Source organism: Bombus impatiens, unplaced genomic scaffold (genome assembly GCF_000188095.3).
Source record: "Bombus impatiens unplaced genomic scaffold, BIMP_2.2 scf_0279, whole genome shotgun sequence".
Taxonomy (NCBI): Eukaryota; Metazoa; Arthropoda; class Insecta; order Hymenoptera; family Apidae; genus Bombus; species Bombus impatiens.
Window position 1 is genome coordinate 640,870 of NT_176698.1, and position 24,766 is coordinate 665,635.

Sequence of the window (24,766 nt, forward strand, 5' to 3'; positions counted from 1 at the left end):
TCGATAATGTTATCATTGCCTTGTATACATATAATAAAATAATATATTTTTCTATAAACTGCTTCCTAATATTATCTTTTTCATGTTTAGTTTTATCGTTAGAAAAGTAAATCGTTATAATTCATGTAATTTTGTGAAATATACTATTCACTGCTTTTTGTATTTAAACTATGGCGCTAAAAATTACGCTCTATCTGAGAGAAAATTGTACTAGTGTCCCTAGAAAATCTAGGAATATTTAGATTTGCAAGCACTGTTTATACGGCAATGTATAAATTACAACTTAGATTGTACAGGTTGTATTTTGCACGACGTACCACGATACCCTTCGAAATCGATTGCGATATTAGTTCCACCTTTTTCCGTTCGATACGGGAGACGCTACGATCGAGCGAATTACATTGCGCAATGTGAAGTGCGCTGTCGCACGTAGATCCGCGCAGTTCGTGGTTGCGCGACCGTTGAAACGGATAAGTCTTCGTCGTCATTCGGTCCCGCAAGGGTTTCCAGTAACGTTTGTGCTAGCATAGAGGATAGAAAGGAGACAAAGATATTACGCTCATATTCAAGAGTGAAGTAATTGTCGCATTGTAATTGAAAATGTTCACCGGTTTAACGAATCAGGTGTCTACATGGATGGGAAAAAAAGGAGAAGACGCCGGCACAGAATTGCCGACTGAAGAGGCGAAACTTCCCACGGGTGCTGAAGGAGGAGAAGATCCAGATAGAAAAGACAGGTATCGTTATTAACCTATATTATCGTCTTACTATTGAATGTCGTAACCTCTTTCAGACGAATATCATCCTGACATTCTGTAAAAACGAACCTCGTAACAATCGCACCTATAACATTCCCTCCTTTATAGGATCGTGTATTGCGTTTTAATTTTCCTAGAAATACGTTTTATTTGTCGTGTAGATACAGTTATTTTCAACAGAGAATGCATAAGTCATGATCGAACGTCAGACACGCGTATATGCTCTTTTTGCGCATCTGCACAACGCGTTAAAAGTTTTACATTCGATCTTGAATATAGTTTTCGAATTAGATCGATAACATTCGTATTTCTCTGCTAATATAAATTACTTACTGGACGGCAATATGACGTTTCATAAAGCGGAATGAGGTTAAGATACGCGGTGGTCATACATTTATATAATGCAGTACAACTGAAAAGAAGACTAGTAAGACAGCATTGGGATTAGATAAGTTTATCTCTGTTCTCTTAACTCAAAATTGAATGTCAATAAGATACAACCGCGTAACTGCACAATATGCATTTATCTTTTTCTTTTCATATATCGAAAATACATCTTAATTTGTAAAACTGCATCGAATGACAATAGCATTAATGACAGATACAAAGCCCTACTATTATTATCCCGTGTCTATCATACGGTGGTTTCATTTTCGTTCGAAATTACTCCAATGAAGAATTCCATGTCTCGATTCATGCATATCTGCTAAGGGTATCAATTAATTTCTTTGAAGCACCAAGAAAGCAGAAACTCCCTGTTTCTTTTTTAATTCCAAATTTTAATCCCAAATTTTCAAAGCGACATTTCGTACAAAATGTACGTCACGATACATTATTCTCTATTTCCATTTTATGAGATCTGATATTAAACGTTACAAGCGTCTATATGTTACATCACACTCTTCTCGCCTCCGTAACTTTCCTCGATATTCCTAGCGATATAGTTTATACTTTTCGCTTGGAAAATGCGAGATGGTCGCCGGTTTGCATAGGCGTTATCGAATAACTTTGTAAATGAAACACGTTTATACAGTTATTTCCTAAAAGTTATGTCGGCAGAAATGGATTTCGGGAATAGGATTGCACGGGTCGATGGAACGTCATCGCGTTACACAAATCGCTATCACAAATTTCCTAATACGATCTCACGTATGCGTTTACTAAATCGCATTACTAAATCTACCAAACCAGTCGACATGACTAATTCGTAATTTTTCATATGTCATGTAAATGCGTTTGTTGGAAGTCGAATGATTTTTCGTTAAGTACACGTATGGGTAAAACCTTGTTTTTTGTTCTTGGTATCTGTATTTTTTCGTCTATTTTCCATTTCGATTTCTTGGGTAGGAATTTCGCATCTTCCTGGTTGGTAGTACTAGTGTTAACCCCCGTGTCAGCGCTCATTGCGCCGAAATCAATGCGCCATTCAATGGATTTCTTTTTTTATCAATCTAAAATTTAACGTTTAATCGAAATAATCTGTACTTGTGTTCCATTCTCTGTTCTTACTTTATTTTATCGTTCCCATGGTTTTTAGTGTATTTTTGCGAAATATACGAGTCACGATACCTTTATACGTATTAAGCGTATTCTTAACAACGTGAAATGAGTTTCCTCGCGTTGGCCAAGTGACTCACAATAGAAAGTCTGTTCCCTTTCTCCGCTTTACGACGAGAATTCGATTTTTGTTTTTCACCTCTGCACCCGCCCGTATACGCGTTGCGAGCATCGAGAGACTTTTTTCTCTCTTCTTTTTTTCCCCCAAAGAGTCACGGTTTCACCCGTTAATTTAATTCCCTTTATTCGATCGCGTCCGACTATTTTTCCTTGGACGACTGGGTGAAGGTGAAAAAAGCACGACGTTGCCGATGAACACAGCTTTCCAAGTCAGATACGTTATCGAGCTGCCTCTTGATTCGACCGTGCCACTCGTCTTCTATGAAAGACGTAAAAAAGGAGAAGAGAACGAGAAAAATAAAAAAAAAAAAAAGGAAGAAATACCAAGAGTGGGAAAAAGGAAAAGAAAATAAGACGAAAGATCGTGGTCTTTTTCATCGATCGTACGAACGAAACAGTTTCACGAGAGGGAATTTCTCGATACAGTTGCCCGGTTGATTATATTCTGCACATCTTCGATATATTGTTCCAGTATGCATCGTTGATGAACATGAATTTCGTCAAAGGCGTGGAAAAAGTTCCGGCGTGGAAATTCTGCTCGTTTGGAAAAATTGTTTCCTCGTTGGAAGATCGGAAGCAATGTTTTCTAAGAAGTCGGCGATATAACGCTATATACGTGATTGAACGATGGTGTAGTCGAGGATTCGAACGAGCTCCATTCGTGTACGAAGAAACAGCGATGTTTCCATAAAGGAGTGGGGGGCGGTCGTAATCTTTTATATAGGTCGCAATCGATACCACCGCAGTCGCCCTCCCACGAAACTGTTAAATTTCGTATAATAGTAATGAGACCTCGTAATTTTTTCCTTTCTCCCATTTCTCTAATATTTATTGCTACTTTTATTCTCTGTCATATTTTTTCCTTCTTTTTCCTCTTTCGTTGGTTTTTCTTCTTTTTTTTTCTTTTTTCTTATTTCATGGTTTAACAACGAACGAAGAGACGATAAATTTTCTAATTTTTCCTCGATCATAAAATATTTTAGGGAAATACGTTTGTTCTTTCGACGAACGGTGGGTTATTGATAAACGAAAATAATTGCAACGGCTCGATGCGCATTTCATACCGCGATATTGATACGGCTCTTCGAGGTTTGTACGCGGAATTCCGAGGAGTGGCGTTAATAGTTTCCATGTTTAACAAATTATTTTTACAATAAACCATGATGAAAGATGGTAACCATCGATGCAGACACGATGCATTGTGGTGTAAGTCGGGCCACTGATATTTTTCATAAAACAGAGAAAACGTGTCGTCTGGTTATCGTTGTACAGAAATTTATTTAATTACGACGATACAGACACGATACTCGTAATAGTTGAAATACGTGGCTATTCCAAATTCGTAAATTCTCGATTTACCCCACAATGATTTTTATTTCGTCTTTATTTACGATTCCGATCGAGTACGGTAAATTTTCGAAAAAATCGATGCATTGTTATCAATAAAAATTAATTAGAGCAAGGAAATGATACGTATCCGTGGAAAAGGTCGTTCGTTGTTCAACCATTTGCTAAGAATCAAGAAAAACGGTGCTAGGGAGATGAAATTTTTCACGATCCTCAGCCACAGATCTCTCCATCGATTGGACAAAATTATAACATCGGTAAATCATTTATAAAAGCCGCGGTACTATTTATTAAACGAGTTACAGTTGCCACAGTGTTTCTCGTTGCCCTTGTTACTTAACTCGATCACGTTGACCCGTTTTTCCACCTAACATATTTACAGCGAATAGGCAGGGATCGAAAGCACACTTTGCAGTACGTTCTCCTTCCATTGGCCTGTTTCCCTGAAACGTTAGGTAACCATGGCGAGAAGGCAGCCTCGAAGAGTTTGGGCAAATAGTAAAAATGAGAAGCACGTCACGATGTTTATACAGTTCTCAAAATTTCAGCGAAAAAGCTGGTCGACTCGGCGAATTTCCCGCGTTTCCTCCTACTGTAATTATTATTGTATACGCGAACGAGGAATAACGGAGCAGGATAAGTACGACGATCAGGATAAATGCCTGGTGAAATTGTATCGCGTTAACGTCTCTTAATAACGACGTTGCTAGACGATGCGCTTTTCCAACTTTCTCGTTCAAGTTATTACCTGCAACTCGCAGTTCGAACTTTGCCACGTTACACGATAACGCGATTAAAAAAAGGGAAGAAGAAAAAGTAAATAGACTGGGCTAATTATCGCTGTATAAACTAGCGCGAAAATAGAAAAACACTCGTTCGCAGCGAACGCTCTCTCCCGTTCGACTTTCCTTTCCTCTGTCTTTCCTCGTGTGTGACTTTCTGTTTTGACATATCGGTTTCTGATTTCTTTCTTTTTTTTTCTTTTTTTTTTTTTAGTTTCGTATCACGGTAGCTGTACAATGTCGAACGAATCCCATAGTTGCTGCGTTAAATTAAAGAAAAGTCGTTCCTTTTGTGCATAGCCCGACCAGAAGCATGCTGGTTGGTGTAAAATCGCAGATGACAGGCTGGTTCAGCGGAGGAATTCCGGGATTGAGCCGCGGTGCTGGACAGGGAGGTGACGGCGAATCACAGGCGGGAAAACCTATGAACGGAGCCCAAATGGCGCAAAATACCGAGAGCACCGTAGCCGAACAGACGAAAGACGACGACGCCAGCAGGTAAGAACTCTTGAAACGTTTCGTCCATTCTTCTGCCCAACTATGGAAAATGGTAGTAACTGCGATAAGCGTAATACGAATTTCTTGGTATCTTCGAAGATGTAGTTAAACGTAACACACAAGCTAAATAAGTTATTAATATATTTTCTGCTTTTTAGATAAGATAGTGAACGTAGTAAGCTATACATACATATATGTGAATTTCCTACAAATTGTTTGTTTAATCGATACTGTCTTTCTCCATAGTTGGACAAACTTGTCAGAAGCAGTCTCGACCGTACCACGGTGAGGTTTTTTTTGGAAATGATACTGCGATCCTTTGCGGTTCCAGCGAAATTCCACATTTTATTGCGATCCTGTCCGATAAAGTTACTTTAAGGCAGCTCCGATTTGACTATGTTTTATATCTCGATTCGCGTTATCGCACTGTCAATGTTTATGCAAATTCGTATCTTCATCGTCGCGAAGAGATAGAACTCGAACAGAGATTTGTCGCTTTATTCTACGATGATACAACGAGTACGTTAATTTGGATATTCTCGCGTATTTTGTATATCTCCGCACATTTAGATTGCCCAGGAGTGCACAAAATTAAGCTTGGCTAGATTAAACTCGCGCTTTGACGCGAACGAGAGTACGTTTTATACGCAGAAAACGAATGAAGCGAGAATAGAATGTTGAGTCGAGCTGGACGTGCGACTGCGAAGGATCGATTAGTTAAAGAGTTAACAAGCACATTTGTGATGGCTCCCACTGTTGTTAGAACAATTTACACGCTTCTTTTTTAATTATTCGATCAATCGATCGATAAGGTAAGCGTAGGTGTTGGAAATCAAGGTAGCTTGTACACCGTTTAAGAAGCCATTGAAGTTCACTTGACACGTTAATGCACTGCGTAATTTATTTTCTTTCTTCACGTATACTCGATCTGCATCCTACGTTAAGCTTTCTGAAAATCGCTGTAGGATAGCGTTGATTGCACGACAAAGTGCAACCTTCCTCGTAGTTCCTCGTTCAGTGTTTTTCTCGTCGTATTTACAGCGCGACTGGCGGAGCTGACAGTGGTCCCGCGAGTTTAGAAGGTTCTCCATCCGAGGACAAGGAAGGACAACAGGCATTCGGTGGAGGTGAGTCTCCGTAAAATTTTTCTCGTCGTTTTCTCTACTTTCTGGCGAGTGAGTACGAACGGCAATCGGATACGTTACGTATTAATAAAATTGAAACGTTATGCAGGATGGCGTGCGAGCGATAGAGAATGTCGTAAGAATTTGTTTGTTCGACGCTTGATGCTGATACTCCGCGATGTTTCGGCGCCGATCATTTCTAACGGATATTTGCCTTTACTCGTTTACCTTTTGCGATGATAAATGATTTTAAGCCGGTGAGTGGCGAAAATAACTGCGAAGGAAACTTTTAATTAGATGCAAGTTGGCAGAAATGAAGAAGTTGGAAGGACTTTTCAAGGAACTGACTCGTTGCCAGTTATGTTTGTTACGAGCGAGGAAACGGTTCTTGTTAATAAGAAAGTGCAAGGGAAAAGGAATTCTATTTATCCTTTCGATGAAAGTAGCTTATCGTAAAAAGAACCGAAAACGAGGATCACTTTCGTTCAGCCTGTCAGTTACTTCTGTCCGATGTTACGACAAGTTGCAGGATCTTGACAGCAGGATTTAAGTTCGTCTAGTACGTTTATCAGTAAACAGGCTTTGATAACAGATCGATTCGAGTGCTTCTGCGTGGAGTTAAGAGAAAAGACAGACAGAGTAGGATGGGAATTACGACGCAGTTTACGATCGTATTACCCTTAAGGCGAGCATGTTATTGCTATTATATTCGCCGATAAAACATCGGTAGACAATAACGAATGCTCATTACCAGCCAAGTAACGTAATTTCTTGCTAGAAGCTTAAGAGCCAGGCACCAGATAGAAAGTTAAAACGTCTTCGACGTAATCGTTAGCGCGAACATCAAAGTTAAAAAACTTCGAGAGTCAAAGAGAGGGGCAAAAATGAAATAATTTAAATTAAATTAAAAATTATTGAGCGATAATTTAAATAAAAAAATTCCTTAGTCAGTTCACGTCGTTGGCAGTTAAATCCCTCAAAGCAAATCTGCAGCAGTATCGTCGACATTTTTCTAAGAGATTTATGCGTCTCTTGGTTGTCGGTTTAGCGATCACGAGCGGCATTTATCCGTATAAACGAGAAAGCTTCTTTCGTTTTCGTATGCGCACTCGTGACGCACACCTTCGCGTCTTAACCGTAACTCGTATATACCAGAGATTTGATTTTTCCAAATGTCCTTCGGTGTTTCGATGCGCATATCGAGACGTACGGTAGCTACGCGATCCAGTAAAAAATTCAACCGAGCAACTATCAGCGGTCTCGATCTCTCGGCTCACCCACGTTCAGCTCGTTCGATTAATGATGCAGTTCTCTTCGTCGATAAAGTTTAACGATTCGATATCGAGACCGCTATCGTGTTACCCAACTATTAAGTTAGCTTTCATAACCCGTTCTGTCCTTCCTCTTTCCTTCTACTTCGTCTCCGTTAGCCGCGCGATCTCTATCTTTTCCCTTTCCTTATTCCTGTCTCCTCATTCCGCTTCATTCCTATTTCTTCCTCCTCGCCATTAACTCGACTCGTATTTTATTCCACGGGATAAATCTATACCGTTGCCGGCTCGTGCATTCGAAAGAAGTTCGTTTCTATTCTGGAGTATATGGCAACGCGATTTTTTCGCGTCTGTACGCAGAGACAGCGCCAAATTTCTCGCGCACAGATCTCATCGATAACGTTTACTCGGGAACGCGATGCGAGGTAGCTGATATTTTTTCTCTTTCCATCGTATCACGCTCTGTCATGTGCATATTTCTCTGGTAGAAAACGCTTGCACGAGCGAAGAGAGAAATAGGTGGAGCGGATGAAAAAAATAAAAGAAGAAACGAAGGAGACGACGCGTTATATCGTTAATTATCATTGAGCTCGATGAGATTTAGCCGCGTCGGTTATTGCGATATTTTTCAACGTGAAACACGAGACAGTCGCTTGAAATACGGCAACGCGACGGTGGATACAATTTATCGTTGATTCGCATAATCCATTCGTCGACGATCGATCGATAGATCGTTCACACGGTGTCGTATATTTCTTTTACTCTACAGGGAGCGAAACAAAGTAACAGGGCATTGGTAGAGACCAATTAATTTACGATCATTTTGCCAGATACTCGTCACGAGTGGAACATTTTTATTTCTGCCGTTATAATTAATTTATTTATTTATCGATTTCAAGTTGAAATGTTGCAGAATGCAGACGAACGGAATGTACCGTATTTTAACGTCGGACGTTGCTGTGTTTTTTTTTTTTTTAGCGTTATTAATCGCTTGTTTCAAATTTCGCTTTAACGTTTCAGAGAGAAAAATTGGCTAGTACGATTTACAAATAAATACGATCGAATATAAATTTAACGTAAGATTGTGATAAAGTTTATCGTTGCTTTTCGCGGAGACTGTGCCAACGAAACGATAAAAGCTGCACTTAATTTTCGTAACGCGTATTTGTACGCGTCGAATGACTTTGTTTGCTACTTTCAGACGGAAATATCGCGCCGTTGATGAAAATGTCGACTCATGATGCAGTTCGCGTCGTTTGTTATCACGTTGAAATATTTAAAAGCCTTTGTCGCGCTGCCAACAACGTCCAACGTTTCCACCTGTCGTTTCATATCGAATCAAAATTTTAATTTGCCACCGTGTCGAGCGACGAAATGGTCGTTGACACGTTCGTTCAAATTCATCGGCGATTCATCGGCGTATTTTGCATATTCTATTGTATATACAGGACGTTTCAAAATTTGCGAAGCTCGAGGAATACATTTTTTAATTAAAAATATAAAATACAGTTCGTACGAATATGATCCGTGTATTGGAAAGTCGATGGAACTTTGATATACCGTCTACGAGGAAGTGATCAGGCCGTGGATCTAAAAGATCCACCAGGAGAAAGATAATTATCTTCTTTTCTTTAATTAGTTCCACGTTTAATTCCTCAGATGTCTAATATGATATCTTCCGGTTACATTTTATTATTAATAGATCGAGTCGCCTTTTTACTATCGCCGAAGATAATATATCTTTTAATCATATCGTTATCAGCGGTCTGGAAAGTCTGTTAAATTCGAATTATTTGCCACTCTCGTTTCGCAATAATTTGCTATAATTTCTGAGAGTATTTAGAGTCTTCGATAGCTAATACGTTTTAATAGATAACGTTGAAGTTTACGCTCTGATGTTGTATCCAAGAGGAGCATTGGCAAACTTGAAAAACATCCGACACTCTTTCAAAAAGGGTGAGATACTCGATAATTCATGTAAATTCTTTCGTTCGAATCGAAGATGCTCGTTTTAAACGATTACGTAGAAAGCCTTATTCTTATTTCCGTATACTTGAATCACCTCTGAAGTACACGTACCTACCTTTCTAGAACACCTTGCGTATAACCCATTATAAAATCCTATCGTTCAGAATTTTATCCCAGAGTCGCTTGTTTTCGCGCATAACGAGGTTACAGATACGCTGGAAAAGCGTAGAGAACTTTTCTCGAGAACGATATCGACCGTGCTCCCCTATTTCACGGTTCTATATGTATCTCTGCTCGATTCCACCCCCACATCGGTAGACAAAGGTATGAAACTTGGAAATTATACGTCTTATGCTGCCAGCCGACTAGATCTCTCTCTCTCTCTCTCTCTCTCTTTAACTCGATCGCAGACTCGATGGAAAGCAATTGTTTTTCTCTTTAACGTGATGTTATTATAAATCTACGTAAAGACGCACGTAGAATATTGAAATTTCTTCTCTTTACCCTGCATATTATGTTTTATCGTGTCTTTATTTGATTTTTATTCGATTTTTATTCTATTTTTATTCTGTTACACAGAGATTGTCAAGATATGTACAGATTTTTGGAAGCGGACAAAGAGCGATATAATCGTTGGTCTGCGGCTGACAGCGCGTTTTCCCGATATTAGATTTCGAAAGCTCGGATATACGTTATAAAGCGGCGATCGAAAACCGCTCTCTTTTTTATCCTCTTGTTTCAAAAGCGCAACGACCGTGTACAATTTCAAACGTGCTTTCCTTCTTGGCTTCATTCGCGTACAGTGAAAAAAATCAAACGCCACTTTTAGGCCGATCGGTGAATCGTATCCAGCGTTCGTCTACACGTACACATATATTTCCTGGACGAAACGCGTAAATACTTGTAGGAGCAGGCATTTGCACCTACGTAATTTCTATATCGTATCAACGTTTTATCCTTCGCACGGTACATTGTGTGCACATGCATTAGTCGTATATCTTGTATCGATTTCTCTTACGATATAGTTGAGCCACGAATCAATATACACACGAGGCTTTTACATTATACATACCTTAACATTATACATACATTACCGCTTGCTGATGTAATAACATTACTGGTATATCTGCAATATTTGCATATTCGCTAGACATTTAAAGAGCCGAACGTTTAGATAAACATCGTTGGGATAATCGAAAGCCTACTAATATGTAACGTGTTCCAGATGTTCCAACAACGTTACCGTGCAAGCCATGATATCTAAAATACTCGAGAACGAACTTTTCAAATTCTCATCTCTTTTAATCACGAATGACAAACTTGCGATTTTCAACTTTAACGTTTCCGTAAAATCTTGCTCGACAAAATCACAGCTGTCTCGATACCTAAGCTCGGAAAATTCGTTTTTTCGCGGTCCCAAGTCGTTAGCACTCTCGTCACCTAGGAGACTCTCCGAACGAGAAAACGCACAAAGAACGGATGGCGGAGGCAAAGAGACGCGCCAAACGAGAGATCCTTTTTCTTTCTTTGCGTTGGTTCCTCGTCGCTGAAATAGCCTCGTCAGAGAACGTAAAAGGCAAAAGGAACGAGAGTTTCGAACATTAGCAGAACGCATTTAATCAGCACGAACTAACTGGAAGGTCGACCAAGGTTGTACGTGTTCGTCGGCAGTCGTTCGAGTTACAAAGTCTATCGAATATCGTCTTCGTCACGGAATATATCGTTCAGTTGGTCGAACAGTACACGTTGCTTTCGCTCGCGGGCAAACTCGGCTGAAGATCGCGACGGTGACGACGGACTGGAAACAATCTACCTAACGTCATTAGCTTTCGCGAGTAGAGAAAACTTGGCCGCGGAAACGAAACAACCGTTGCATAATGCTGTCGCCGAGGCGTCCCTGTGGCGAATCCCTGCTCGCTGCCGAGCTAGGAAATAAAGCACGTCCTCGGCTACAATTGAGAAGTTACTTTACGACGCTGCGCAGAACTTTCTCGACCTGGGAAGAGAAGTAAGAAAAAGGAGAAAAATGGTAAGATCCAGGCGAAGCGAAGAAGCTGCATAGCGCTTCGTTAACTGGACTGGTCACTGCTCGCATCCTTAGTCGACTATCGAGATACATCCCTAGAAGGTATCTTCTCTCTAGCTTTTGTACGAGTACGAGTAAGATGTCACGTAAACTTAAGGGTTGGTTGATGAAATAATATAGCTGAGTCGTAGCACAACTATTAATTTTGTTTTAATTAAGCTTTATTGTGAATTCAGCAATCACAATGTAACACACACCGAATCAACGTAAATCACAATTCACTCCAACCACGTTATGTAAGACTTAGTTACGATGATACGTTAGGTACGCGACTGTTATAAGGGTAGAGACCGGTAAAGATATGTCGACTATTCTGAGGATACAAAATAAGCGAGTTTTACCGTATCTGAAGAAGGCTAGGGGAGGGTGTGTCTAAGGACACGGGACTATCGGACTTGTCGATGACAGTTTTGGTTAAGGAAGCGAGGGCAGTAGACACCGTCTTCGATTGGATAATAAAACGGTTGGTGGACCAGGAAGGATTTTAGCCGCCCTCGCGAGAAAGTTGCTAACGGAACATACCAGATGCGAAGAAAACCAACTTTCTATGCTACCACGTAGACAATAAACGTAAAAGAAATCTAAGACAAGAAATATTCGCCTGGTCCGAAGGACCTTAACTATGAAAATTCCAAGGTATTTCAGTACCGCCAGTTGCGTCAGTTGCGTTGCTTTGTAAGCTCCCACGGTTTTATACCAATTTGAAAAACTTACCGTTCGCGATGAGCGAAAAGAATGGTATTGGAGAGTCTAAATCGAAACGGAGCCGGCGCCAGGGAGAATCTGCACCTGAGCGCGTACGCTGTTGGATCACTAGGGGTCAGTAAAGTGTTGACGTCTTCTGTGTGCCCCTTAAAACGATCGAAGATACTCGTTTTCGAGTAGTCGAATTATAACGATCGTATACGTTAAAATATACAACGTGCGATCAATTGTACGACTCGCTGTTCGTCTTCCGTCGATTATATATCAATCGTATACGTGACACCAGAGAGTCAGGGTAAAAAATAAGTCGGAGGAACTGGCGAGGACAGCGACGGCAGAGTTAACGAAGCAGAGTATCGACCAGCTAACGCAGCACGACCGTGTAAATTCGGGAACGTAATGTGGTGGAAGTAACGACAACGTTGTATCCTTCAAGGGGAGGATACACGCTTTTTATACAGGATCGTAGTCTTTAAATGCTCGGAATATTCAAGTACAAGCAGGTATTTGTACGCGAAACGGGCGAGAATCAACAAGCCGAGTAACGCAGTCTGAGCGAAAAAGCGTTTAAAAAAATAGGAAGAGCCACGGCGATGGCGAAAGAGAAACAGGATCTCCTGCACAGGGTTAACAGATTCGTCCTTGTCCTGGGGTATGGATCACCTAGATACGTCATTGGACAGTATCGAAACCTGGTAAAGCACCTCGAAGAACATAATCGAGATTGGAGACACGTAGATTTTCTTTCTCTGAATTTTCTCGCCAGTCTCGTACGTGTACGTATAAATTGCAGTGATTTACCGCGTGGCTGAGCAACGATAGATCGGTGGATTCGGGGAATAACGTTTACCAGGAATTTCATCAGGAATTTCGCTGCCGACATAACTAAATTCAGTCGGCAAGTAAATGTCCTTCGTGTGGAGCGGTTGGACCCATGTTCGTCGATCGATACAACCGCCCGAGCGAATCTTCTCTCGTGGAAATTGCTGGCTGCGACGTCGACACGCCGGAAGTTAGCGTTGTTAGCGCGGAAGCTTTGCGCCTGTTTTTCGTCGCACCGCGCTTCCTCTTTCGCCTTTTCGTCGCTTTCTCTTAGCGAAATTGATTTATCAGAGGGTAGATTGCAGTTTGTGAAAGAAATTAGTTTTCGTCATATTCGTCGCCTTTGGTTCGTGTCAATGAAACGAGAAATACGCGAGACCCGTTGCGGAGAGAACGTGACACAAATTCATAAGTATCGTTCTTGTCTGGCGAGGGCGAAATGTAGTTCTTTCGTCGTAGAACGTAATTCCGTTTCCCAGAGGCAAATTAAACAGAACTCGGTCATCGATGTGAACGCGGAGATGGAAAGGGAAAAGGAGAGATGGAAATAAACGCATCGAGAAATCTCAGACTCCTCTGAAAAGCCCGCCCCATATACGTAACACCGTAACGAAAACTAAACGAGGAAAGTTGTGTAAAACCCCGGGAGCTTAGTTCGAACGGCGGCGATTTTTCCACCGGTCGACGTTGCCTTCTGCAGATTTTTCGTCGGATTTAACGGCAGCGGAAACGCGTTAAACGGTCAAGGCTATGTTTTGTCGTGGTCAAAGAGAGGGAAGCCGAAGAGAACGAGAGACAGACACGAACGATTGAAAAAACGGGCAGAAATTTCCACCGACGAAATGCGAAGCTGATACGCGTGTCTGTCAGATGGAGGCCGGCGGCGCGGTGGTTAGCTCGCAGCTGGGTTTCGTATTTCTAAAATCTCGCGGACGCACCTACGCAGTTGAAACCGCGTGAAATTATTCGCGCTGGCGGATCCGGACAGAGCAGCAGCGGTGCACGGGTCTCGCCACCGCTTTCACGAATTTTTCCGCTCGTGGTTTGCGCTTCGCTGGGTCAAGGTTGCTACCGATGCGCTTTCAACGCCGCGAATCTGGGTTGACTGATGCCACATCGTAGAAATATAACGAACGACGCGACGTTTCGGACCGCCACGAAACTTTTTCCTCTTTTTCTTTTTTCATTTTTTGGTCGCCTGTTTCGTAGCTTTTTTTTTTTGTTATTCTTCCCATTTTTTTGTACTCCCTTCGTATCGAATGAATCGCGACCGCGCTATTCTTCCTCGCGTTGCTGCGGTTTGCTTCGTTTTTCTTTTTCCCGTTTTCTAGTTCTGTCGTTATTATTTTTTTTTTTTACCTTCCTTTTTTTCCAATATAAAAGAATTTGGAGATTGGAGTCAGTTAGGTCTTGTTGCCTTCAAAGCTAGAGAAAGATTCCAGGAATACTTAACCAGGCCAAGCTCTAGGAGTTGGCATCGATCCTTTTCTATAATGGAGCCTGCATACTTAAACGAGGTCCCCGGAGAGACATTTATCCCGGTTCCGGGAGATTGTGTCGGCTTCTGGCAAACAATTGTTAAATCGTGCAATTTTCATCGAGCCTGCCTCCAAGCTGGACTAATTGCACGCACTAATTATTCTGTCAAGTAAACTTAGAGAGACAAAGAAAGAGCGAATTGTCGCTCGGTTTGAACTCTCTGGCTGCGAAAGCTGAGTTAATTTCGTCCTAGACCGAGCCTTCGCGTTTATTACTTTCTCAGCCACGATTACGCGTTATTATTCTATCAAATTATAAGAGTGAATTTATTTTTTTAACTAATTCAATTATTACTAATTATAGGTTTTCGTTTGTTTCTTCGGTACTCTATCTACTTCCATCCAACATTTTAAAGAAGATTATATCTCTCAGATATAAATGGTTCCGTTAGTAGCTTGATAATAATCGGATTACCTTTGACGATTAATCTTTGTCTACACGCAACAAATACAACTAACCAAAAAACAGTTCGATAGAAATCTATTGTATTTCATTCTCGAGAAACAACAAATTAAGGTACTAGACATGTTACATTCTGTGCGTGCGCGAGGCTTTAAATTTTCCATAAATAAAATCCAGTAACGTTCGATGATATCCGTCGTCATCTTCGAGCGTCCTGTCAATTACAAACGCGAGTTTATATCTCGACCTTGCGCTTCCTATAAATCTGTCGGTTCTTTGAGTTTTCTAGCTTGTCGCATGTACTTCAGGATCTTGGAACATTGACCGTCGTTGGCCGACCTTCTTTTCCGCTTTCCACACGGGAATTAGCTACTCTTATTTGATCCCCTTTACGCTTCGCCTCCGTCTAAAGAGAGCTTTCCGTTACGAAAGAGATTACCATTGCTTCAGCGGTCAGATCGAAGATGCTAACGAGCCGGTATCCAACAGCTGCCACTAGAATTAATTACGGACGGCCGTAACACCACCGGTGCACTTTTCCACGGCTGTTTCGTCGATGTGCTCAAACAAAGCCAGTCGTTGGAGAGTGTTACTCCCTCGGGATTGATAGGATGCGGTGACGCGCACGAAACCTGCTGGAGGCAGCCAAGCCACAAAGAAAGGGATGCAGCCAAAGAGAGATAAAGAAGCTTCGCGACTCGGAGGATCGGTCGATGGAACGTCGAACTCGCCGACCGAAGAACGCAGAAAGCAGGAATTTCGTCCTCGTTATTTGACCTTATCTCTTTGGAAGTTACGCGAAAGGTATTTCGCAAAGACGTGGTCGGACCTTAAGGATGTTACGAACAGAGCACGACTTAAGCGCGGATGAGTATATTACTATTTTCGGTGTTGGGAGATATTTTCATCTACCAGTTGGCGACAATATTTATAGCAATTTCTATACCCCGTGGCTATCGCATTCGTGGGATTTAGATTCGCTGGAATTTTATTTATGGAAACGTTCTAAAGGCATCGTGCACGACGAACCTCTTACGCTTCCTTCGAAGTACAAGTTTGCGTATCACGTAAAAATGTTAATGTTACTGTTAATGAAAACGGTAGAAAGAAGCAACGGATGATATAAACAAAATGTTATGAACGTGCCTTTACGTTGTATGATTTAATAATTTAAATGAAAACGTCCTCGATATGTTAGATACGATATTGGTTGCTGGGAAAGTTCGTTGCGATCTTTGAAGAATTTGATAAAATAATAAATGTTAGAATAATAAATTTCGAAAAATTGTTTTCGAGCATTACTAGAAGTACCTTTGAACGTGCTCTTCGATCTTCGTTAAAATATTACACCTGTTAAATGCTGCTCGGAAAGTTCGTTGCGATTTTGAAGGAATTTGATCGACGTAGAAAATCTTGTCGAGAAGTTTTTCGCCGAAAAATTTGCGAGCTTCCGCAGGGTTGGAATATTCGTGTTGCGCCAGAGGGAGAAAGATTACGGAACGAAATGACACCTATATAATTCGATAAACGTATACCAAATCTAAATGTAAATCTAAACGGACTTTCCCAGCCACCTTCTGAATCTTTTCTTTTTCGATCGTTCCAAAATTACGCGAGAATTCAGGCTACGCGCTTGTCAAAGCATACGGTTTTCAAAGTGTTGAGTTATAAATTGAGACAGCGCGTGGAAAATGTTATTTTATATTGTCGAGAGATAAAACAAAATCCGGCGATCTGTCGACGCACACGGACTCTCGCGATAAAACGCACTGGAGAACGCGTATTGAAATGGACATAGGTCGTGTTGAATATACGCTGTTCTCAGAGGCAATAATTACACTGCGGATGTTTATGCAAATTCATATTTCTATGAACGTAATCGAACAAACGGTACCTACACGAAGATTCGTTTCATTCGCTAAATTTTACATCGAGTACTTTACATCGAATATTCGAATGTATTATATGCCTTTGCGTATCATATAAATACCGTAAATTTTTCCTCGTTTGAATCTTCCATAAATGGATAAATATCTACAGTCTACCAGTGATATTTGCACTCGAGTTATCCACACTTATTTACTCGTTTTAACGCATACCATTCAGCTGCGAGCGATTCTCTGTTTCCTTGTTTTCTCTGTTTGTATAATAGATGAAAAAACAGGGGTGAATTTATATCGTAACCCGATACACGCTCTGGGAATTCAGCTTCTCGAATCTCTACACGAGTCGCTATCGTTGACCATTTGCCGGAAGAACAAGAAACAGGACAGAAAGGTAGAGCCAGGTTCTTTGACCGACCTTCCGGAAGATGTTCAGAGTTCGATGACACCGAAGTTCCATTGGCTTTCGAAGCCTCTTCTACGCTGTCCTCTTCACTGCGATACTCTACGCGAGTGGAGTAATTGAAATTTGAGAATCGCTGAATTCTTGTATCGCGTTTCCAGTTTTCCAAGCGAACGAACTCGCATTTATCGCGCCAAAGAGAGATTTTGCGAAAGAGAGACAAAGCGGTTGTTCGAGTGGCCGAGTTCACTCGAAAACAACAAATATCGGCCCTGCAATCCGGGCATCCTGTTCTCTGCGTGCTCGTGTTTCCACGCGAATACGCCGAAAGATTTTCCGACCTGGCTGTCGTTGGAAGTTCAATGCACCGAGGACAGGGCGCAACGACTTTCAGAGTGGTGATAAATCGAACAGGATCGGGGCTTGGAAAAGAGGAAACGAAGAAGAAGGGAGGCTGGTAACCCGAGGATCCCTGCCGGCCGAGTCAAACGTTAAATCCACTTCTGCTCGGCTAAAGTCGTCGTAGGTAGGATTATTAAATCATCGAGCCGGTAGCGCAGTAAGGAAGCCAGTAATTTTATTTACCGTTGCATCCGGCCTGTCGACGTATATATTCCCGCCGCGTTCCTCAGGATCGAACGCCGACGTTCTCCCTTGGGAATAGCAAGCGAGCCTACGAGGTATTTTTAAAGGATGGCGCGACACGTAGCCTCGGCGGCACGGCCTCTGCACGCCAGCAAAAACGCTATTTAAGCGCTCTTTTCTTTTCCGCAGAAATTCTTTGTCTCTCGAACCAACCCACCTCGCTGTGTCTGGCGTTTTTCTCTCTTTTCTCAGGTATTTCCTTCTTCGTTCCCCTGGTGCTCTTTGATTTCCCCCTAACTAAACTGGCACGAGGTTAACACGATGGTGGCGCAAGGTCGACGTTTGATTAAACGCCAGTTGACAATCGCCAAAACTCAGACCCTTTAACGCCCCGTTCCGCGTCCAATGAGGGCACCGGTTCGACTCGCCGAGCTTTTGCTTCTATCGTGAACGAGATCAGCGAATAAAAGCGCGGAGGATCGATGAGGGCTAGGATATTCTACGAGCGAGTGTCGTAGCGGCTGATGTAAAAGATACGAATGGGTCGTGCAGAGAGACTAAAAGCAGATCCAGGGAGACGAGGATACTGCGAGGGGTGGGTGTCGCGAGTTTGAATTAAGATCGTTCTCTCGAGATTCGTACGTTCGTATCGTGTCGCGCTCATAAAGAATCACTAGAGCGAGGAAGTTGGATTATTTTATTAAGAAATCAAATTTTCTTCGTGCTGCGGCATAATTTCAGATGGAACACGAAGGGCTGAGAAGGGACATCGTAACCTAAATCGTATCCGATTTGCATTACACCGCGTGGATCTCCACTTTCGAATAATCTTTAATTCAAAGAAGATTATCGACCTCTCCTTGAAAACGCTCTGGAAATAACTGTCCCGATAATCGATAATCCAGCCACCAAGAGCTTGCCTCATCGATGTAGAGTTTGGAAACAACTTGGCCTTCTGAAAATTTCGTTTTACACAGTTTGAAAGCGTAATCTCATCGAACTCCGTTTCTCCCCGTGAAACGGAACTCTCACCCTTTAAGCTTCTTCCATCCACGGCCAAGCTGTTTCTATTTTTCGAAATTCGAATGACCTTAAACCGGATTTCGCTGGATAAATACGGTGCGTAGGTTTTACGCTTAATAACCAGAGATCGTGGCACGGAGTTATCGCGAGCCGTTTATACGTCGCGTATCGTCGATCTTCGTATGGCTTTTCCCCCTCCTCTGTTCTTTACAGTGAGCAGCAGCAGGTCTGAAGCTCAGTAGATCATCGTCTGGCGAAGAATTGCGCGTCACGTACTCGGCATTTTTCCCTGAATTTTTCCATCGACGTCGAGACCTCCTCGAAAAGAGCGGTCCGCCTTATCGTTCCTGCGTCAAACCGAAAGACGCTCTCTCAGGAAGATTTTCGACGTAGTAACTTTATCACGTAAAAAAAAAAAAAAAAAAAATAAAAAAGGAAAAATATCAAGAACATCGCGAAAGTCACCGTAAACTCGTACGTCGAGAGTGCAAAGACGTGGATGATGTTAACGTATCGACTTGGTTATCGCGTGCGAATCCAATCTCGAGGTTGTTCCAGAGGAAAATTTCAGTAACCTCGATGGCGCGTCGCTTGTGACCCGGACTGCTGCATTCTATCGATTTATCAGCGATTAACAGGGTTACAGTGTCGTAATATTTCTTATTATTGTCGCTGTTAAATACGCGACCGTGGTAAATTATCCGGAATATATTAATCCAAGGGTTGATCTTGCCAGGTAACAAATCACACGGCGTAACCCTTACACGATGCGAGATCCGTACGAAACTTGGCACCTGTTCGGCGATCGTTGGTGCCGTGCCAGCAACGACGAAAGCGCCGCGTTGATTCTCCTTTCGTTTTTCATCCCCGTCTTTTTATTTTATCCGTCTCGTCGTCGGCCGACTCGGTCCACCGTCAATTTAATCGCGTAACACCGGAATTATTGTGCAAACGCGGTTTGTCGAGTCACCTCGATCCTTTGAATTTCCTGCATTGAGCCTTCGTTTAGTCGGATGAAACGAAGAAATAGAAAAATTGGAAAGGAAAGAGCGTTAGGTAGAACGAGGGTGGAATAAAAAAGATGGAAAGACGAGTGGAGAGAGGAAGGTCGAGGAAGAAAGACGAGGATGCAGCAACGTGAATCGAAGTGGCTCAATTTGGTTGATTAAATTGGCCTCGATTTACGTCCAGAACCAAGTTACTCCGACCAAATAACACAAGCAACGCCCATGGTTTATTCGCGTTAACGCGCCACTGCTTCGCTGCGTAGCGGCTAATTTTCCATCAACTTTCTAAGCTGCTCTTTCCATCGTAAACCTACCACTACGAATTTCTTTTGAAAATAAGATTCGTTGAATAACGCGGGATAAGCTGAGATAAATGCATTAAAAGAAGCACCGTGTTTCGAGATTCGCCGGCTGACTGTCCAGATTAGGGTAATATGATCCCGAGGACTGTCAGCTATTCCGTCAGCTGGCAATTTGGACGCCAGATACTCGACCATGATGGAGCAAGGAAATTTTGTCTCGGAGATGTGGCAAAAGGTGCGGTAAATCGATTGTTGTTCAAATTTCGCCAGTTTTAAGGCTCTTAGCAAAATTTTGGTTGATTAAAATAGTCGGAAAATTTCGTTCGTTTCGTTGTATATGGGTCACGGTATATATCCCGAAATAAATTATTCAATGTATGTGTCGAACGATACTTGTGTATGGTATTACAATTACACACAGCAAGATTAATTAAGTATTGATTACTCATTCACTAATTGACCAATTGAAGGAACAATGCAAAGTTTGATTAGACAAATATTAGAATCGCTATGCTCTTTCGTTACGTACACGTATATTTTAAAACGATTACGTGAATTAATCGACATCGTTGAAAGCCATTGCGCGAACTGATATAACGCACGACGAATAGGGGTTGATATTCGGATACACGTCCTTTACACCGGTCACAAGGGGGTGGGGGGTGAGGGGTGACTTGATCCCGAAATCTAAATGTGTCAAGCAACATGCCTATTAATTAGTAACCGTTGACCGGTCACCATGAGGTTTGCTCAAATATACCGAAAAACGTATAATGGACAGATGATTTGCAGAAACGATGTCGATGATATTCATCTCGATCTTTTGCCCGTATACATTTAATTACTTTGGTATTGCCAAATGCATGTGGAAATGGCGCAATACGGCGGTTTGAAACAGACAGTTAATTATAGCTTAACTAAAACAAAAGTTTCGAATTTCAATGAATTTCGATACGCGATTTAATTAACAAAACAGCTACGGTACATTAAACCGTTATTATTAGACCTTTTCAGAGCGTTGTTTAGTTTATCGACAAGGAAGTGATTTAATCGTTAAATATACGTACAATATAAATAAATACGTTAATTTCGTTCTCGATATTTACCCTTAGATTTTCAATGAAAAGCTTATCGATGTGGAGCTTGTGCCACATTGGCACACGAATTGTTTCACATTCAATGTTTCCGTTTACATTATTTTTTAAACAAAATTTCTCTCGTGCGATATAAATATTTTCTCTTGCTCATATGAACAACGATAAACGATAGCTACTGCCGTATGCAAAAATTTTACAAAATACCTGACGATGATCGCAAAAAGTCCTGCGGATGATTGGTTAAGGATTTCCACACTTTTCTCTGATCTGTATCTGAATCGAAAAAAGAAGAAAAAAAAATACAGAAAATATAACGAGAGAAAAGAAAGAAGCGAAAATACAAAGAAATAAAAACTCTAAAACTCGACCATTTTTTTTTAATTTGCACAAAGTCTTCTTTATCGTCATTTCGCCGCGCGAAATAATATCCCGTCATCAGCTAATTTTTTTTTAGCTCGAACGTTCTCACTCGCCAAGGTGCTTAATTTTCGTCGCTCACGCTGATAAACGCTAGAATACCCGGCAGAGATCCCGAAGTGCGAGAAATTCGACTGACGTATCTGGGTTTCTCGCGTTTGTGCAACGTTTTCACGGGGGTTGGGATGACAGCGAAAGGTAGTCTGTTCGCGTTTTCCGGCGGACGTTTTTCCGCCGACCGGTCTCCATTAAATTCCACCCGGTTGGATAACGTATCACCGACTCGCTCATTATTTTCTTCCTTCTCTCTTTCTGTCGTAGTTTCAACGAAGGCACTGGCAGGTGCTAAAACTCTGGGAGGATTTTTGTACAGCGCCGTGAACAAGGCTGGAAAAACCGTGGTCGAGGCTGGAGCAAAGATCAAGAAGACGGTCGAGGAGAACGTGAGTTACATCGATGTTTTACGTCGTATCTTTTCGTCTACTATTATTTTCTAATTTTTGTTTCCTTGTCGTTGTATATGGTAAATCGTTGTTTCGAATTGTTATTTGCGTTATCCTCTCGGGAGTCAAACTGATCGACTCCGTTCTTCTCTCGCAATAAACCGACATAAGTAACGATAAATCGTGAAATAAATTTAGAAAATAACGTCTGTGATATCATCGATATCGTCGCTTTCCTGTTTACTGTTTTCTGTTCTACTTTTTGTTCTGTTCTGTTCTACTTTTTGTTCTGTTCTACTTTTTACTGTTTTACTTTTCAATCTATGGAGTTGATCAGTTGCGACTTTTGAACGACTCATACGAGGATTTAGCGAGCAATTAACAATATATGAGATATAAAGAGGATAAACTGAACGGTTCTATTATTTCATTATTGTTAATCGATAAACGTTTCTGAAGATTTAGATAGCAATCGTATGGTCTGACACGAGAATTAATTTAAGAAATTTTCAGGAAATGTAGTTGTTCAGTTTGCTTTCTGAATTGCTCGTGTTGTCTCCCCTGTGCCAAAATTATGAATGTGCAGTTCGATACGTAATAAAAATTCACAATTGAACGTAAAATGGTAAAGTAATCCTAGGGATGATCATCGTTGTTATACATGCGTTTTATAATATTTAACATTTTACTGTATATCGTCGAGAATAGAAAGGAAACTCGGAAAGAAACATAGAAAGGAAAAATAAAAGGAAATTCGGTGTCGGTCGGCGAAAAGCTGAAAATTTCCATAGTTATGGTCCAGGCATAAGTGGGACGTTATGGGAGTGATATTTTTATCGCTTCCTTTCCTTTATTCGAAGTAGAATAAAGGATAATTTATACGCGAAATATCAAAGCATAGGGTAAGGTCATAGTGGAGCAGGGTTTTGATAAATTGAATATTATCGATTTTCAATGACGTGTCGCTTCGATGTCGGAAGTTATAAAAGAATTTATCGCAAGGCTTTTACATTATACCGCGTACTTTTTGATCACAATTTGCGAAAAAGATCCTTTGAATCCGAGTCTCGCCACGGAGTTTAATAACAGAGGATGATAAAAAAGAAAAATTCCTCGGTGCTCCGCTCACGAGGCCCCGGTGTTCTTGGCCGTTGAAATTAATCGAATGGAACGTTATCGTCGGAAAAACCGAAACAAAAGGACGACGAAGTGAAAAAAGACCAGCGATCTACCGCGTCCGTTTTAGAGGCAAAAATGCAAATCGTCGACTTTTCAGTTGTGCACGTCGCCAGCGACGAATGACGGGTTTACTTTCGCGCAGTTTTTTCAAACGTGAATTTTTCCGATAATTGGATTTACAACATTGTCGCGGTTAAAAATCGTTCGTTCAGAAACAAGCTATTTTTCCGCTACTTTCTTTTGTTCATTTCCTCTTTATCCTTCTGCCGCACGTTATCCGGAATTAATTCAGTAAAGTTTCACGACCCCCGACTAGCTGTCATTGAACCATAGTAATTGGAAAAAGCTTCTCGTCTTATTTCCGCTCGGCGAATAAATTTCTTTCCAAGAAGGAAATAATTTCCGCGTGTCGAGCTGTCAGAACAAGCCAGGACTAAAAAATCCTTCGGGCATCTTTTCTCTCTTGTACCGTACAGGTATAAATAATTGCAAGAGCGATCGTGTTAACGCGTTCCCGTATAAGAACGATAATTTGCTTGCCAGATAATTAATCCGTCAATATCGAATCGGACCGAAACACGATAAAATCGCGAGGTCATCGATAACCCGCTCGATTACGTGCAACATCAATTTATTTATAAACCTCTGTTACGCGTACGCGCACGCTATAATCAATTGAAATTAACAGGTTGACCGGTTTGTTGGTTAATTACTTCCCTGTGCAGGCGGCAACGATAATAATCGTAATCACGATAACGTCGACTTATCACAGTCCAACCAATTACGTGCTTGTAAAACGTAAATTAATATACCGAGGTAAGAGAAAATAGGAGCTGGTAGTTGGCATTAATTCTGCTAAATGAACCGTGGCTTTCAATAAAAAGCAAATATTTCACTGGTATTTAAAAAACGTGAAAGGCAAGATACAAAAGGAAACTGGATATTGTTTCGTATCTGTTAGCGAAGATACAAGAAATCTTGCGAATTTTTAACCATTTTAATTTTCCAATTTTTTTTATTTTTTTATTTTTTTTGTCATTTTGTTACGCTTTCAAGCAGTTCAATTTACGAGAAATAACTGGAAACGAACACGCGAAAATGCGAAATTGCACGCGTCACGTAGGTGAAACGAAGTTGGAAAAAAAAAAAACAGCAGCGAAATACAGGTGGAAATTTTTTATTAAAAATTCCCATGTCAGGTTCATTGGCCTCTTTCACACCCCACTACTTATTGGTATTTATACGATACGCGCGAGAAGCAGGTGTAGTAGTAGTAGATGTCGGAGAATTCCATTCTCGAATAGAAATGTCATTTTAATGGGTGCAATGCCCTCGAAGAATGAAACGGAGACACAGGACATTCTTTAGAAGAACGAAGTCGTTGAACACTTTCTTAAACGCGTGTCTGCAGTTTCAACCCCTCTGCAACCTCTTCAACCCCCCCCCCC

At 41.3% G+C, this 24,766-nt stretch overlaps 1 protein-coding gene across 4 annotated transcripts in view; it reads left to right on the forward strand.

Annotated features, from left to right (window-relative positions):
- The first annotated feature begins 430 nt into the window (after nucleotides 1-430).
- LOC100749084 (synapse-associated protein 1) overlaps nucleotides 431-24,766 on the forward strand; it is a 96,615-nt gene continuing 72,279 nt past the window's right edge. For 3 of the 4 annotated variants that reach the window (XM_012384706.3, XM_024367103.2, XM_012384707.3), the window contains exons 1-5: nucleotides 431-737; nucleotides 4,865-5,062; nucleotides 5,309-5,347; nucleotides 6,104-6,189; nucleotides 22,018-22,139. In XM_012384706.3, the coding sequence (XP_012240129.1) occupies nucleotides 601-737; nucleotides 4,865-5,062; nucleotides 5,309-5,347; nucleotides 6,104-6,189; nucleotides 22,018-22,139 (582 nt within the window). In that variant the 5' untranslated portion in view covers nucleotides 431-600. The remainder of the gene's footprint in view (nucleotides 738-4,864; nucleotides 5,063-5,308; nucleotides 5,348-6,103; nucleotides 6,190-22,017; nucleotides 22,140-24,766) is intronic. The other variant, XM_003488856.4, reaches the window with a different exon arrangement.